Consider the following 15,582-nt stretch of genomic DNA (forward strand, 5'->3'; position numbering starts at 1 on the left):
TGGCTCATTAAGTAATTCGTTGACTGCTTGACTGGATATCACTATTTCCCATAATTATTAGTATGTTTCCATATCTGTTGGTAAGTGATTGTAGGCAGCCTGCATAAAGTTCAGTTTGTATTTTTGTTTGCATTTATGAAAAGGTAGCACGGTGGCACGATGGTTAGCACTGTTGCCTCACAGCAAGAAGGTCCTGAGCCGGGGTCTTTCTGTGCGGACTTTGCATGTTCCCGTGTTTGCGTGGGTTCTCCCCGGGTACTCCGGCTTCCTCCCACAGTCCAAAGACATGCACTTCGTGGGGATACGTTAACTGAAAATTCTAAATTGCCCATAGGTGTGAATGTGAGTGCGAATGGTTGTCTGTCCCTGTGTGTTAGCCCTGCGACAGACTGGCGACCTGTCCAGGGTGTACCCCGCCTCTCGCCCTATGACAGCTGGGATAGGCTCCAGCGCCCCCCACGACCCTGAAAAGGATAAGCAGAAGCGAATGGATAGATGGATTTATAAAAAGGTGTGGGTCTTGATAGGTGTTAAACTTCTACACTTAAAAAACAATCGTTGGCACTTAGAAACATGGACCAACAATTTTAAAATAAATAATAATGATAATAAAATGCAGCTGAAACATATGAAATCAAAGGTTTATTTATTCAAACAATTAATCATTAAGGACGTTGTGTTAGATGGAAACTGAATGTGTACAGATTATATTTGAATAGATTCCATTAAATTTAAAGTTTTATATTTCACTCATATGTCTGTCAGTGCGCCCCAGGGCGGCTGTGGCTACAATGCAGCTTGCCATCACCAGTGTGTGAATGTGTGTGTGAATGGGTGGATGACTGAACGTGTAAAGCGCTATACAAATACAAGCCATTTACCATTTTACCATTTCACTCATATAACAAAATTACATGGAAATTGTACATGTAATCTGTGTATCTATCGATCTAGCTAGCTGCCTATTATGATGCACATGCAAGTTTTGCTTTGTGTCCTTATGGATTTACAGTAATAACTTGAATATCTTTATAAATGTGATTCCTCTGCTCCGTACAGAAGCAATGATGTCTCTCAGCCACAGAGCTAATCTTATCTTTCAGCTACACCCTTCATAACTTCATGCTCCATATTACACAGCACATTTAATTAATTGTAAAAGGTTGAAGTGTGAACGATTTCTTTTTATGTGTGCAGCTGTGTGTTTTTTTCCTTTCTTTTGTTACACAGCCACTTACACTTTCACTTAGTGCTCTTGGGTGGAAAGTCTCAGTTTCAGACATTTTACTGTGTCCCTTTGTGACATAAACCTTGTTGGTATTCAGAAATTGTTGAGACTAGTTGGACAAATACCTCAGTGGCTTGTTGGTTCATAATGAAAATGAGACTTCCATGAGACAAAAGCGTGAACACGAGAAGTTTTAAGGCAAACTTTTGCTGCAGGCAGCGGAGCTATTTTCTGACAGTCTGCTGTCACGCCTGGATACCAACGCGTACAGTAAGCTGCAGCAACATTACAGTGAAAACCTCTTAATCTGAGTCAACCATACCGACAGTTGTCAGGACTTGTCATCAGCATTAAAGGCAGGAGCATGGACACTCCAGCCTGTGGTGTTTGAATTTAAACAGATGTGATTCATGGTTACGGGTACATTTACTTAAATCCATCAAAGGTGAGAGTACTTCAAAAGAACTTTGCAGCAAGTTAATCTTTTGGAAATCTAGCCACTCATCTCTTACACCATCCTTGACATTTTTTCAAGTTTCGGTCCTTTCATTCAGTAAAGTGAGCCTAGCGTGTGAAGCATCAATAGGACCAACCCAAAAGTAGGAGGTGGGAGCTTCCTGTGCACTGTAATTTATTTTTCTGCAGCCGTTCCAGCTGTGTTACTCATTCTCATCCTCCACTGAGTCCTCCATCCTCTATCTTCCCCATTTCTTTGAAAAGTTTGCTCCCCCCACCTTTGTTTTGGTAACAACAATCACGTTCTGTGAGGCTGTGTTGCTGTGGCGGTTGCATTACATTGCACTTTATTCCACACGTTCAAAAAGTTGCCCCTTGTTTGTACTGAAAGCTCACCAGGCCCAACACTCACATCATCACTTCATCGCTGACCTTCATGAGTCACGAGGATCTTAACAACATATATAAACAACATTACTTAAAATAGGTTTTCTTACAGGCAGTGAGCACGGCTCGCAGTTATGTCATCTCCCTAACATCCGGTGTCCATATTTGGTCAAGCGTGCTTCCAACCGGGTGTCCTGCTGTGTCATGACATCACCTCAGTTAAACTGTTTTTTATGTGGGTGAACTAGAGCGCGACAGCTGGGCTTTCCAAGACTCCAAACATAAAAAAAGCACAAAAAAGTGTTCCAATTAGCGAACGAGTATAAACAAAGGGGGACCGAAATGTCAGAATGGGGGTGGAATCAGGTGGTCGGAGCATGGGTAAACAGTGAGATAAACATTTGTTTGAGTGGAGCGGTGAGTCAGGTCATGTATGGGGTCTTTTCCAAGAGCAAAGACTTACTGTATCTGTGTAAATGTTTTTCTGGACTTCACTCTGCAGTTATTCAGGACACTCAGCTCATGTGAGGCCGATCCTTCAGATAAGCATCGAGGTAAAATATACCCTCTCATTTCTTAATGGCGTTAAAAAGATCTTTCCTCAGCTCTTCCAAGATTACTCACTGTGGCTTCTGCCTCACTCACTTGTACCCAAAAGCCAGGAATAGATGGTTGTAGACTGACTAAAGTGTGACTTAAACATTGCACCATATTATTGGGAAGTCGATGGCTGTCCTGTTTGTAAACAGTGCTGTAGTAGTCGAGACTTGCTGACGTGTTTGGGCACCCCGAACCACTTTCTGCTCCAATGGCTTCTGTGGAAAGTATCAAAAAGATTTTGATAGAGACGCTATGGTGTAAAAATGATGCAATACCAGCTAGAGGCTATGCAAGTCATGCGAGATGCGCTACTGTTGAATAGCAAACACATGTAGATCCTTAGAGGAATATTTATAAGTGTGTAACAGTTTGGCAGCTCTGGCTTCAGTATTCATTAGAAATCCTTCTTACAGGCAATTATATAAGAGACTAATGTAATTTCCCCCTAAGGAAGCCACAACCCCCCCTCACCTCAGAAAGTTTGAAATAAGCTTGGACGTTCTTTTCCAAATCTCTATATCACTAAAGCTACAAAACCTACAACAAATAAAGTGTGGCCCCTATTAGTCAAATTTAACCCTTTTTTTTGCCTTACAGCAGGGGTAGGCAACTCCAGGTCTCGAGAGCCGGTGTCCTGCAGCTTTTAGATGTGTCCTTGAACCAACACAGCTGATTTAAATGGCTAAATGACCTCATCAACACGTCTTGAAGGTCTCCAGAGGCCTGGTAATGAACTAATCACGTCATTCAGGTGTGTTGACCCAGGGTGAGATCTAAAACCTGCAGGACACCGGCCCACGAGGCCTGGAGTTCCCCACCCCTGCCTTACAGCATGAAACCTACCAATTCAATTAACCTGATTCATCCATGATACATTAGGTTGTGGGACCATCTTTACCAGCAAGATCTACGGGCATTTGTTTGTGCACAGATCTCTGTTGAAGTCTTGAGTCTGAAATGGTCATCACTGCTGTGCTTGTGGTCATTTGTCCTGTCACGTGATCCAGTTTCAGCTAAATTTTGTATCTGAAATTGGACAGAGGATTTCATACATGATTCAGTGACTCCAAGGTGCCCAAGTCCTGTGGCTGTAAATCAAACCCAACTCATCACCCCTCCGCCGCCATGCTTGACAGTTAGCAAGAAGTGTTTTTGCAGATATGCTGTGTTTGTTTTTTGTGTTAACACACATCTAACAAACTGATTCCATAGATGAGTCTCATCCTTTAAAAACAATAAAATCAGTAAAATACAGTGGGGGGAAAAAAAGAATAGAAGGTGTTTGCTGTTAAACCATTTTAGTGTTTGAGTGCATTCAGGACAATTTGGTGCGATACTCCAGTAACTGGGACCGGTGGTGTCACTTGGTGAGCATATTAGAGCTTCATAGTCCAAAGGTAAACTGTACCTCCGAGTCAGTGCATAACTCTGACGACATGGGTAAGTTCTCCAGGGGACCTCTTCAACTTTTTCTCAAACTGTTATGGAGTCGAAGCATCGCATTAAATGATAACACACATGGATGAACTTTCCTAGAAACACATAAAACTGCCGCCTTTTCAGATACACGCACGCCAGTCATGTACTGAGGAATATTAACCGACGCTCCTGCTTTTCAGTCAAGGAGTTAGCGTCAGATGTCCTCTGTTCTGGCTTATTTAGCCTGAAAGAGAAAAATGCGAGTGGTCTTCTGAAACAGTGACTTTACTTTTGCATTAGAAAAATTAAAAAGCCAGACAGAAGATTGTTGAATCATTGGTGGACAGAAGATTAAAAAACAAGTCTGATAAATGAAAACGATAAATGTAGTAAAAGCGGAAAGAAAAGCAGTAAACTAAGGACGGCCTTTTGAGAAGAAGGAAGCATGAACGGTAAATGTGTCTTATTTCTATAAAGCTTCTCTATTTTCTCAAGTGTTGTTCCCAAAATGTGGTTTTAATGATTTGATTATAAGTTAAAGTAAGTATGATAATATAGTTATGATAAATTTACGACAAGATGGAGGAAACCTCTGTCTGGAGGCTGTCTGAGCTTTAAGAGGCGAACTGCGTCTCAAAAATACACACATAATAACACAAAAACACTTACCTTCCATAAGAATTTATATGATCCCATTATCTACTTCATGACAAAGCTTGTTTCCTACAGGCTGTTTGATTTAGCTCACTGCAAATTAAATTGTGGGTTATTGCAAGTCATCACTGAAAAGGAAAATAAAAAATTAAGTTGTGGTTTCAGCATGCCAGGAGTTCAGGGGGTCACGGGCGAGTCAAGTCTGTGCTTCGATACAGATGAAGTTATTATACATGTGACAGCATCTGTCTGCACGCTAGATTTAACCGTAACCTTATGCAAACTTTTGAAAACTTTCTTTTTCTGATCCCTTTTTGAAAATTTTACTTCACTTCAAGAAGATGAGTTACTAAACTCGAGAGTATTTAAACCAGGCCTTTTAATCTACGCAAAGTGCACTCACTTAAACTAAAGGGTTTAAGTGTCTGGAGTGTAGGCAGAGGTGGTGGAGTGAAGGAAAAAGAAAAAAAGTCGTCAGATGACAGAGTAAAATTCTTGGCTTCATCTCCTGGCAAATTCTGAAGAGATCCTCTGCTGCTTAGGTTCAATATAGACTCAAAAAAATGTGTGAAATTGTGTGAAATTTCACTGTATTTTAGTTTTACTAAGTATGAATGGAAAATGGAGAAAAACCTCGCTCTGTCCGAAGGCTTAAACACATTTGAAATCCTAATTTTACTTCCTCTTTGAGCCACAAATGGAACGTGCAATTTCTACAATTCGAAAAAGCCCAAACTCACTACTTTATAACCACAAGAACATGAACTACTAATGCAAGATGTTGCGGACTCCATCAGCGACTTCCTGGCCACAGTGGTGAGCATTCTCACCCTGCCATTAAAAACCCCAAATCTATATCGTGTATGAATGAAATGCAATGGCAAACATTCGATTTTTTATTATTATTGTTATTATGACTGACAGGAGTATGTTTACTTAAATACTAATACAAAGGTTAAAGGGAAACCTGATGTGAGCAACTTTAAATGCGATGATTTCGACACTGTGCTGAGTCACGACTTGTGGGGTAAGATTACACACAGGAACCCCAACATTAACCATTTCCTTTTTTGTGACTTCCTTCATTTGTTTCAAATTCACAGTATGACCTGCGCAGACATGAATGAACCCATCTATGATCACAGTGATGAAAATGAAGCTGTGAAAAGTTGATCTTTTTCTTACTTCCTCTGTTTTTAAATGTTGTCAGAGCATCAGGGATACATCGAATATACACGTGTAACACATTTGGGGATGTCTGTTTGTACAAACCCTGATTTTTTACAAGCAGCCTGTGTAAACCTCAATTGAATCGAATATAAAAACTACAAAAAACCCTATTAATCATTATTTTTACAAGTAGATACAGCGTTGGAGTCAGTGTTACAGTTTTGGCTTGTATCGGGGTAGTGGTGAGGGGAGTTGTGCTCTCTCTCTCTTGCTCTCTCTCTCTCTAAATATATATATTTATATATATTGTATTAATAAAAGCTGCTCTCCTCACATTACCGTAACTGTCACGCCCATATTCTGAAGCACCCATATCTGGGTCACTGATGTTTCGTCATCAACTGGATGTCAATTTTTTCCTTTAGATAACAATCCCAAAACACTAGAGCGCTGGTGGAGATGTTACGCTTGCCTATTTATTGAAACCCAGCGCGATATTTTCATATTTTAATGTAACTGTCTTTCTTAGATCTTTCTTCCTTCGGTTCTTCATCAGCAGCCAAACTCTTCATTTACTCTATGTCGTTCTCTTCATCGTCTTCCATCTGAGGCAGCTCTTTCTCTGGCAACAGGCCGTAGCTGTTGAGGAAACCCTCCACGTCAGTAGCAAAGAATTCCTCATTTAGATGCTGTGTGCAGGACAGGAAGTTTCCCAGTAGCTCTCCAGCTTTGTACACGAGCAGCGTGGGTAAATATTCATCCGAGAAGCGCTCGGCGGCACCGGAGGCGACGGCGTCAATCCTGCAGAACTTTACGGTGGGATACTCAGTGGCCAGGCAGTCAAGGCAGCTGTTGAGTGCCTCGCAGCCTTTAATCCCATTCTTGTAGATGTGCACAACCACAACCGTGCTGTGATGCTCCTTTTCAATAACTTCTAGGAAAGCCTCTCCACTGTCCAGGTCATACACGCCTTCAAACTTTGGCCCAAAGCTGAGCTTGTCATGCATCTCTTGCATGCACCGCTTTCTGTAGGTCTTTAGACATCCTTCATCCTCCTCCTTAAGCAGTTCATACTCTTGGACACTCATCTGAAGGAAGTGTATTAAAACAGTAGTTACATTTTTGGGTTGATATTTATGTGCATTTGCTGCTTGAGGCTAAAGTTTTCTAAAATAACTCCCAAGAATTTCTACAATTTCCTACACATCAGAGTTAAGAACTGGTTTAGCGCTGTGGGAACTAGCGCTGTGTCATACCTTGCGGTTAAGGTTTGCTCTGGAGGTATCTTTTGCTCTGCTGGGGGATGACATTTGTCTCAGCAGTTCCCTTTTTGCAGGATTCAAGTTTTCTTGGTCCATGCTTTCCAACTTAAACCTCCTCCAGTCATTGATCACCCCTTTGGGGCCTACGGAGAAAGCAGATAGTTGTTTGTGTTCAGGGAAATTACTAATGTCTGTGCTAAACTATTTATGAACGCAGAGTGGCGAGAATGAAACAGAAGTGGGAAGACAGATGCTTCAACAGACAGGATTTAATTCATGTCTCTCAGTCCTGCGTGTGGGAGCTGTGGTTTTATAAAGCAGCAGTCATAAAAATCTTGGTTTTAACAGTGATGTCGTATATATTTTATGTTTTGAAACCACTGGTCACGCTTATGGATAAGGCGTGTCTTTTTACAGGAAGTGTACCAGTTACCTCAGTGTTGCATAATAAAAAGAAGATTAGAGCATCTGTTAACGTCTTACAATCCTCCAGGTCACTGATGTACGGTGGCCCTGAGAGGCCAAACGGTCTGCAACTTAAGAAAACACCAGCAATAAAAAAATGCTGCAAAAGCACACAAAACACAACGGAAATAGAAAAACAAAAACGGAAATAGGAAAAAACTGATTTCCAAAAGCACAAGGGAAGTGTTTGTGGGGACAATAACCTGACGGACCAGCTGCAGGAACCAAAACATGTTGGTAAGTGTTTTAATCTCATCATTCATATGGTAAATGGCCTGCATTTGTAGCACTTTACTTAGTCCCTAAGGACCCCAAAGCGCTTCACACTACATTCACCCATTCACACACTGGTGAAGCTACATTGTAGCTTGCCATCAGCTGTGGCTGACAGAGGCGAGGCTGCCAGACACTGGCGCCACCGGGCCCTCTGACCACCACCAGTAGGCAAACATGGGGTTAGTATCTTGCCCAAGGATATTTGGCATGCAACCTGGAGCAGCCTGGGATCGAACCACCGACCTGCTGGTTAGTGGCTGACCTGCTCTGCCACCTGAGCTACAGCCACATATAATACTGATGACTGATTTTTAGGCTAATAGTTAGGCTAACACACGTCTCATCTTTTCTTTCCTCACAAAACTGACAGATCCTCCACTTCTTTTAAGTGTCTCTCAGTGCAGTTCTTAGCAACTGGTCCTGCAACTGGTCCGTCGGGTTATTGTCTCCCCAGAAACACTTCCCCTGTGCTTTTGGAAATGTTTTTTTTCCTATTTTTGTTTTCTTTTTTCCTAATTCCGCTGTGTTTTGTGTGCTTTTGCAGCGTTTTTCTTATTGCTGGTGTTTTCTTAAGTTCCAGTCCGTTTGGCCTCTCAGGGCCACCGTACTGATGGTTTGTTTAAAGTTTGATTTGCAAACAATAAAAAAAACATCCACAGAGAATTTTATTTAAAAAGATGTGCAAGAGTGTCAGCAAACTCTTCTACACTTCAGTTTAACACACACACACACGACCCAGTTTTATAGAATCGTCCGTGTGGTAGATTGGAAATGTTTATGACCGGAGAACTGTGACACCAAAATTCATGCTTGAGATTTAATTTGAACAGTAGCATGTCCTAATTTCTTAAGATATGCTTGTTAACCATGTGACTCAAACACATCCTAACCCATGTCAGGTTGCGTTAGGTTGTGTTTGAGCCACAGCCCGACCTTAATCTTTATCAGGTTGCTGGTGAAGTGGTGGACGTGAGGCTGAAGTGCCCAGACTCTGCAGATTTACACTTCGCTCTGCTTTTTTTACTCTAAAAACTATTTTCTTGATGAACAATCTTATAGTGTTTGTGAAAACACCATAAACACAAAGTGTCAGTTTTTGTGTGAGGTTTTAAACGCCATGTCACCTCACCTGTGTGGGTCGCGGTCTCTTCCAAGTCAATCAGTCGCTCAGACATTTTCCTGGTTGGTTAGCTGGAGGACGAAAATCGAGAAAATGCCGACATGGCGCCATTAATGATTTAGATAATGTTTTGGTTGTCACTGCAACAGATTTAGAGTCACTGCTACTGGATATCCGGTGACTTCCACGATTTTTAATTGAATTAATGCAGTCTAAGAGGATTACTGACCTGCGGCAGACTTGCGTGCTTGCTGTAAGTCCTTAAAGCTACTGCTTGAAGAATGAGCTGATGAAAGTGGCCACTAAAATCATGAAACACAGTCATAAACACAAGATTACACAATCACAATGATGCTGCAAATTTAGTGATTAAAACAGATGTGTGAGTGCAACAGAAACTACACATTTAGATGTATTAGCATATTCTTATTGCAAATATATTCTTAGTGCAAATACTGGTAAAATTGCCTTCTTGCTAAACTTTTGACCTTCGCACTGCTTCCTAATGTCTCTGTGATGCTGCTGTTTGCACAGGTAGGTTGGCCTACATCCACCCCTATGCTGTAGCCAATATCTGATTGGATTAAATGATCTGTCCCCAGGGTTCCAGGTAGTGCAGTCCTACTTCCTGTATGCAATCACAATGCTCATCTGGGATAATGATCTTTATGACTGCAGGTCTAAGTCACAGTTTGCAAGACGTAATTTTCTGTGATTAGCTCTAGCATTAGCAAATGGAGCTAGGTAAACAGCCTATACTTGTTATCATTATTATTATTGTTATTATTATTATTATTGTTGTTATTATTATTATTGTAGGTCTGTTTCTCTGTCTGTGTGTTGGTGAGAAATAGACGTCTCGTAACCATCTGACTTCCAATTAGTCACAGACCCGTGACTAAACTCAGCACCGACAGAATGAACTCTTTGTTTGTGTTTGTTCTGCGCAGAAGCTTTTACTTTAAGTCATCGAAGAAACTAAACAAGAATAAACAAAAACAGCCCCTCAGATACAGAATGTGGTAACATAATGTAAATTATACACATGAAACATAAAAAGGGCCCCAAAGTCTGTGTATGTAAGCAAAACACACCGGCCAAATAGCTCGTATACTTTAAATGATTTCTTTCAAAACTCAACTTCACATTTCTAAACCCGCCTGTGTGAGTTTTTACTGCATTATTAACAAAGGTCGTCTTACCTCCCACGGTCACAGTGAGGTCCTCCCTTTGTAGCAGCAGATAACCTTGCACTGATCTCCACTCAGTCACTTCACTGAGCTATCTGTTGCTGGACGGTGTGTGTTTTGCGTGCATGCGTGTGTCTATTCCAGCCAATGAAATTGGTCTAATGGAGATTTCAAAAGCAACCCTGTAGACCGAACAGAAATAGAGCGCAGATCCTAAGAGGATTTCACCTCAGCAATTAGAAGACTCGACTTGATAAAGGCCTGACTACACTCGATGAAGAAAGAGAGAGAATGACAAAAAACAGAAAGAAAAAAGTTTCTTTTTTAAAAAGCTTCTTTTCTTTTTTCCCCCCATATCGCACATTTAATGCATCACTTGATCAGGCAGCTGATAAGAGCCATCCCTATTCAAGAGCAGTACACAAGAGCCACTGTGTTGCATTTTTTATGAACAGCGCATTAAGAGTTAACTCGAGGAAAAGCACCATATCCCCAAGATGAACTTTCAAATAAAGTGATCCTGTCTGGAATTCAAAGTTCTTCCAGGCATAGAGCTTCACACGAAACACATGACGGGAATCTTTCAAAACACAAAACACCGCTAGCTAAGGGTGGGGAATATCTAGTGATATGCTTTGTCATGTGCTTCCCGACTGTTTTCCACACAAAAATCCCACTCACTCATTTCTAAAACCTAGATTTCCCTCACATGTAGATTGGTAGTTGTGTTTCAAAATTATGTAAAATTTTATTTTGAGGTAAACCCCCCCAAAAAACAATGTCAACAAATTAAAAGCCTCTACCTGTGATCCTGTTTTATTCACTGGTTATAACCAAGTAAGAAATACTGAGAATATTAAGAAACACAAGTAGTAAGAACAAAGCAGAGACAACTGTAAAAGTTGTGTGGTTAGGTAATTAAGTTCTTCAAGTTAAGACAGAGTGAAAGTCAGAGTTCAGTACGAGCTTATAAAACCTAAATTCTTGTTATAGTTTTGTAATGTAATGCGTGTTGTCTCCTTGCATGTCTCCACAGCTCAAGAATTTCCGCTTTTAAGCGACAAAAGAGGAAGACGTGATTTCCTTTGGTTTAAGAATGTATACATCTGTTCCTCAATATTAAAATATAACTAATCTGAAGGACGTTTATATGGATAACAAAGCAAATTTTATCCCTTTTTATATTTTCCCAAATACGAGTGCTTGTTACCGATCCCTAAACAACAACATTACGCAGTAAACTGGTGACACACAGTGACGTAAAAATGGTAAACACTTTAAGTGGAAAAAGTATTTTAGTAAACACATTTACTTTCCATTGCAGTTGAACTTTGCTCATCCGCCCAAAGCATCTGAATATCATTATCTTCACAGGGTATTTGTTTCCCTTCAGAGCAACATAAATGCAGGAACTGCACCTTTCAAGTTTTATAGTTTCGCAAGTTTACGTGCGAGAAGGAATCACCTCTTTGCACTCTTTGCCTTCATGCATCACTGTAAGCTTTCCGTTCCCTGAGTGCTGAATCACTGCAGCGCATTTAGGAAGGGCAAATGCTCGCCACACCCACACGATATTTTCTGCAACCGTGTTTGACTTTTGTCCTTCGTCTCTGCGTCTGTGTCCTGTCTTTATTGGCTTAAGGGATTACTGGACTTTTTTATTTAGGCACACAGAGCATGCATGTCAGGTGGGGTTCCATTATTCTCAGTCACTCGATAAGCCCGGGTTGCTTACAGTGGAATTCGGCTGATTATTTTGCACCTTTTGTGCTAAAACTGTCTGTCAGCAGCAGCTATCTATCTATCTGAAGGTTCTAAAAAAAGAGCAGTGACTATTATTAACGTCAACAACTGTGCAAGTTTTCTAATGTGTTTTTTTTAGTAACTTTTGTGAGAAAATGTGCTTTCAGTTGAATTCTTGTAATGAGCACAAGGTCAAACAGCCCACTGCAAACCTTATATGTATTTAGTTTTTTCTCATTTTAATAATGAAAAATACAAATTACCCAAATGGATCTTCTCATTGTGTAATGGCTAACATAATAGCATACTGCCAGTGTACTGCTAGCTCTGGGTCCAAGCCTGGATAAATGTGGAGGGTTTTGTCAGGAAGGGCATCTGGTGGAAAATCTTTGCCAACTACGACATGGAAGATTAGGATTTCCATACTGGATCGGCTGGGGAAGAGTTAACAATGACTGCATCTGATGTTGTTGGCCCACATTAGAAGGTGTAAACTGTGTTACTGTTGGCTGAAGACAAAATAAGAGTAATGGAAGAAGATTCAGAGGCAGAGAGGGAAAGAAAAGCGGGAGTGTGGAGGTTAGACTAGAGGCTTTAAATGTAGGGACTATGAGTGGTAAAGGAGAGCGTTGGCTGATATGATGGAGAAATGGAAGGTAGATAAGGTGTGTGTGCAGGAGACCAGGTGGAAGAGAAGCAAGGGTGGGAGCTCTGGAGGTGGAGTCAAGTTGTTCATCGTGGCGTAGATGTAGAATTGGAGTAGGGGTAACGTTAAAGGAACGGTACATGAATAAAGTCGTGTAACTGAAGAGTGTTAGACTGGATCGTGGTTGACTGGTAGATTGGATCAGAAGACTTTAATGAACGTGTAGGTGAAGGGAACAGGGGTGATGAGGGGCTGTTGGGTATGTATGGTGCTAGGGAGAGAAATGGTGGTCGTGGATTTTGTGAAAACCAAAACAATAGCTGAGATCGGGTGACAGAAGAGTGTAGGGAGGTGCACACCAGGGGACTACAACTTAGGCAGAAGGTGCAAACTGAAAGCGACAGGAGAGAGTAAGTTTGCTGTCCGGGGAGAATAACGTTAGGCAGCATCGGATAGCAGCTTTGGCTTTGGAAGTCGAGAAAAGGCAGCAAGCGAAGGTGGGGGCAAGGATTAAATGTTGGAAGCAGAAGGAGGAAAGTTGAGTTAAGCGTGATGCCAAGACAGGCTCTGGGTGGTAAGAGTTACCAGATGAGTGAGGAAGTATAGGAAATGATTCAAAGGAAGAGGTTAGTGAAGAAAAAGTGGGATCATCAGGGACATGATTAAAGTAGGTGTTGGGAGGCTAGATGTACAGCAAAGTAAGAAGTGACAAAGGCTGAAAGTGAGGGTATGTGAGGGTAGATACTGATGAAGGAGAAAATGACTGTACTGATTAAGGATTGAGGATAGAGATGGAAATGTGCTAACGAGTGAAGAGAGCGTGTTGAGAAGATGGGGACAGATGGAGGACAGTTAGTGAATCAGATGCAGTAAAAGGACTAGATGTTACAGTCCCTGATACTGCATTGCTTTAAATGGAGAGACTCTTGAGGGACGGCTGTTATGAGGAAAGGCAGCCCAGAAACTTTACCAGCTGCACACATCGTTGTGTGCCTCAACTTTCGGTCTTTCACCCAAACTAATCTGCCATTTTCCTTCCTTGGTTAGGTTTAGGGATTAGAGATGTGATCAAGCTTATCATATTAAAATTTGGGACACATCGTCAGTAGTGGGCCTTTGAATTCATCGGGTGTTTCGGCCATTATCACTAGACACCCTCATCCAAGGAGGCCCTGCCAGGGTTGATCAGGCCCTGGAGTGTGTCACTGGTTTATGTTAAAATTGTTATTTCTCTTCTTCTTTCTTCTGTTTAGTTTTCTACAGTTTATTTTCTTCTATCTCATCACTGCACCTGGGAAGTAATACTCACCTCTTTAATATTTATGGAGCCTCACCTCTTCAAAGGGATAGAAAAGGAAGTAGATACGATCACTGAGCAGGAAGCTACGATGTATTCTTTCATCATGCTTGTACCACTGAAATTTCCTCCACTGTCCACTCCACTTAATTGGGACCTGATGCCATGGTCTAAATATAAAATTAAAATATGAAATACTGAAATACAAATAAAAAAATTCACTTATCAAATGGGAGGCTAAAAGAGCAGGTGATTGAACACTACCAGGGATCTAACTGTGCACATGCCTGATTCAGTGGCTCTGTTATATCATCGTTAATTGGATCGCTTCCCTTGGCTGTAAAAGGTCAAGACAAGTCGAGACAGCTCTTGAACACTAGAGGTCAGCCTTCATCCTAATTCATTTGACTTTCAAAGCCTGTAAGGATGGAGACGGTTTTTCTCATTAGCTTTTTTCACAGTTCTCCAGCTGAATTCCTCACAGCATTTCTTACTTGCGACCAACAGGAAGAATATTTCTGTTTCTGTCGATATTTGAAAATTGTATTTAACACAGGCAAATCATTAAGTACAGCTGGTTCTCCTTCACCACGTAGTCTTAGAAGAGTAAATAACGTAACCTACTTTTCTGAGAACTAAAAATAAGGTTTTAGATTCCATAGGTTGCATATACAGCTGCACATAAAGTTGCATATGCACCCACTTATTTAACATAGATTTTCTTTGCCTCGTACCCTTACATCATTTCTTTTGCTTTTAATGCAGAATAACATTTTATTGACTTATTTTTGCCCAGTCCTCTCGCATTTTGTGTTTTGTGATATTGCGGTTTGGTAAAATAACAACGAAAATGTTGAAAAATTTAACAAAAAAACCCCCCCAACCTCTTCACAGTTCAACTCCAGAAACATCCTGGCTCCTTATTTCTTCATGACGCGCCAAAGCCGCCATGCTTTTGTTTGGTTTATAAATACGCATTTACACCTACCAGCATGCCAGGCGCCGGGTCATTTAAAAGGCACATCAGATTGATGTTTTTAGGTTTCAGTGGCAGGTGGGAAAATAATAAAATAGAGACCAGGAGTAAACAAAACAATCGTATGCGTCATCTTGCCTCTCCCACCGCAGTATGGTTTCAGCTAACGCTTTACATACCTCTATGCTGCGGTTTCCCAGTAACATGGTCTTTACGTATCACTGAGGCATGAAGAGCAACATGAAGGTGTGGAGTGTTGCTGGTTTTATGTAATAGATGTAAGAGATCTCTCTTGTGTCCGGTGCTGTGGGCAGGATAAAGGAGTCCCTCTACCTGCATATTACTCAGGTTACTCGGTCATGTTTGCATTCCTGAGATAGGAAGGAAGCAACGGCTTTTCCCGAGGCTATCGGCCATTTAAATATTAAAAGCAAAAATGATGTTTTCATCAGCTGGATAGGGGACAATGACAGATTTGTTCTTGAAAGAGAAGTTTGATTTACTCTGCCTGCTGCCATTTCTAACAACTTTCTTAATCTAAAACATTTTAGCTCATGATAAATGTTTATATTATAATTAAAAGTAATCTATTAAAAAGTATATATTTTACTGAGCTCCACAATAGCAAACCTTTGGGTGTTTTATTGCTCGGCCTTTTGGTCTGTAAAAAAAAAGGAAAACATTTGTGGTTCT

At 41.0% G+C, this 15,582-nt stretch overlaps 1 protein-coding gene across 1 annotated transcript; it reads right to left on the reverse strand.

The window, feature by feature from the left end:
• Nucleotides 1-5,627: 5,627 nt before the first annotated feature.
• Nucleotides 5,628-10,378, reverse strand: pdcb (phosducin b). The gene is made up of 5 exons (XM_063500402.1): nt 10,240-10,378; nt 9,267-9,339; nt 9,047-9,108; nt 7,171-7,319; nt 5,628-7,002 (listed from the first exon to the last, which is right to left on the reverse strand). Exons 3-5 carry the CDS (start codon nt 9,090-9,092, stop codon nt 6,487-6,489), a joined length of 711 nt encoding a protein of 236 aa, XP_063356472.1. The 5' UTR covers nt 9,093-9,108; nt 9,267-9,339; nt 10,240-10,378; the 3' UTR covers nt 5,628-6,486.
• Nucleotides 10,379-15,582: the final 5,204 nt, after the last annotated feature.

Source organism: Pelmatolapia mariae, linkage group LG17 (genome assembly GCF_036321145.2).
Source record: "Pelmatolapia mariae isolate MD_Pm_ZW linkage group LG17, Pm_UMD_F_2, whole genome shotgun sequence".
Lineage (NCBI taxonomy): Eukaryota > Metazoa > Chordata > Actinopteri > Cichliformes > Cichlidae > Pelmatolapia > Pelmatolapia mariae.

Bases quoted from the DNA above. Each gene is read 5' to 3' on its own strand.
- pdcb (XM_063500402.1), bottom strand. From the start codon at position 9,092: ATGTCTGAGCGACTGATTGACTTGGAAGAGACCGCGACCCACACAG. The intron at 7,320-9,046 runs GTGAGGTGACAT...CTTTCTCCGTAG, and splicing joins AGAGACCGCGACCCACACAG to GCCCCAAAGGGGTGATCAAT. The intron at 7,003-7,170 runs GTATGACACAGC...CACTTCCTTCAG, and splicing joins GAGCAAACCTTAACCGCAAG to ATGAGTGTCCAAGAGTATGA.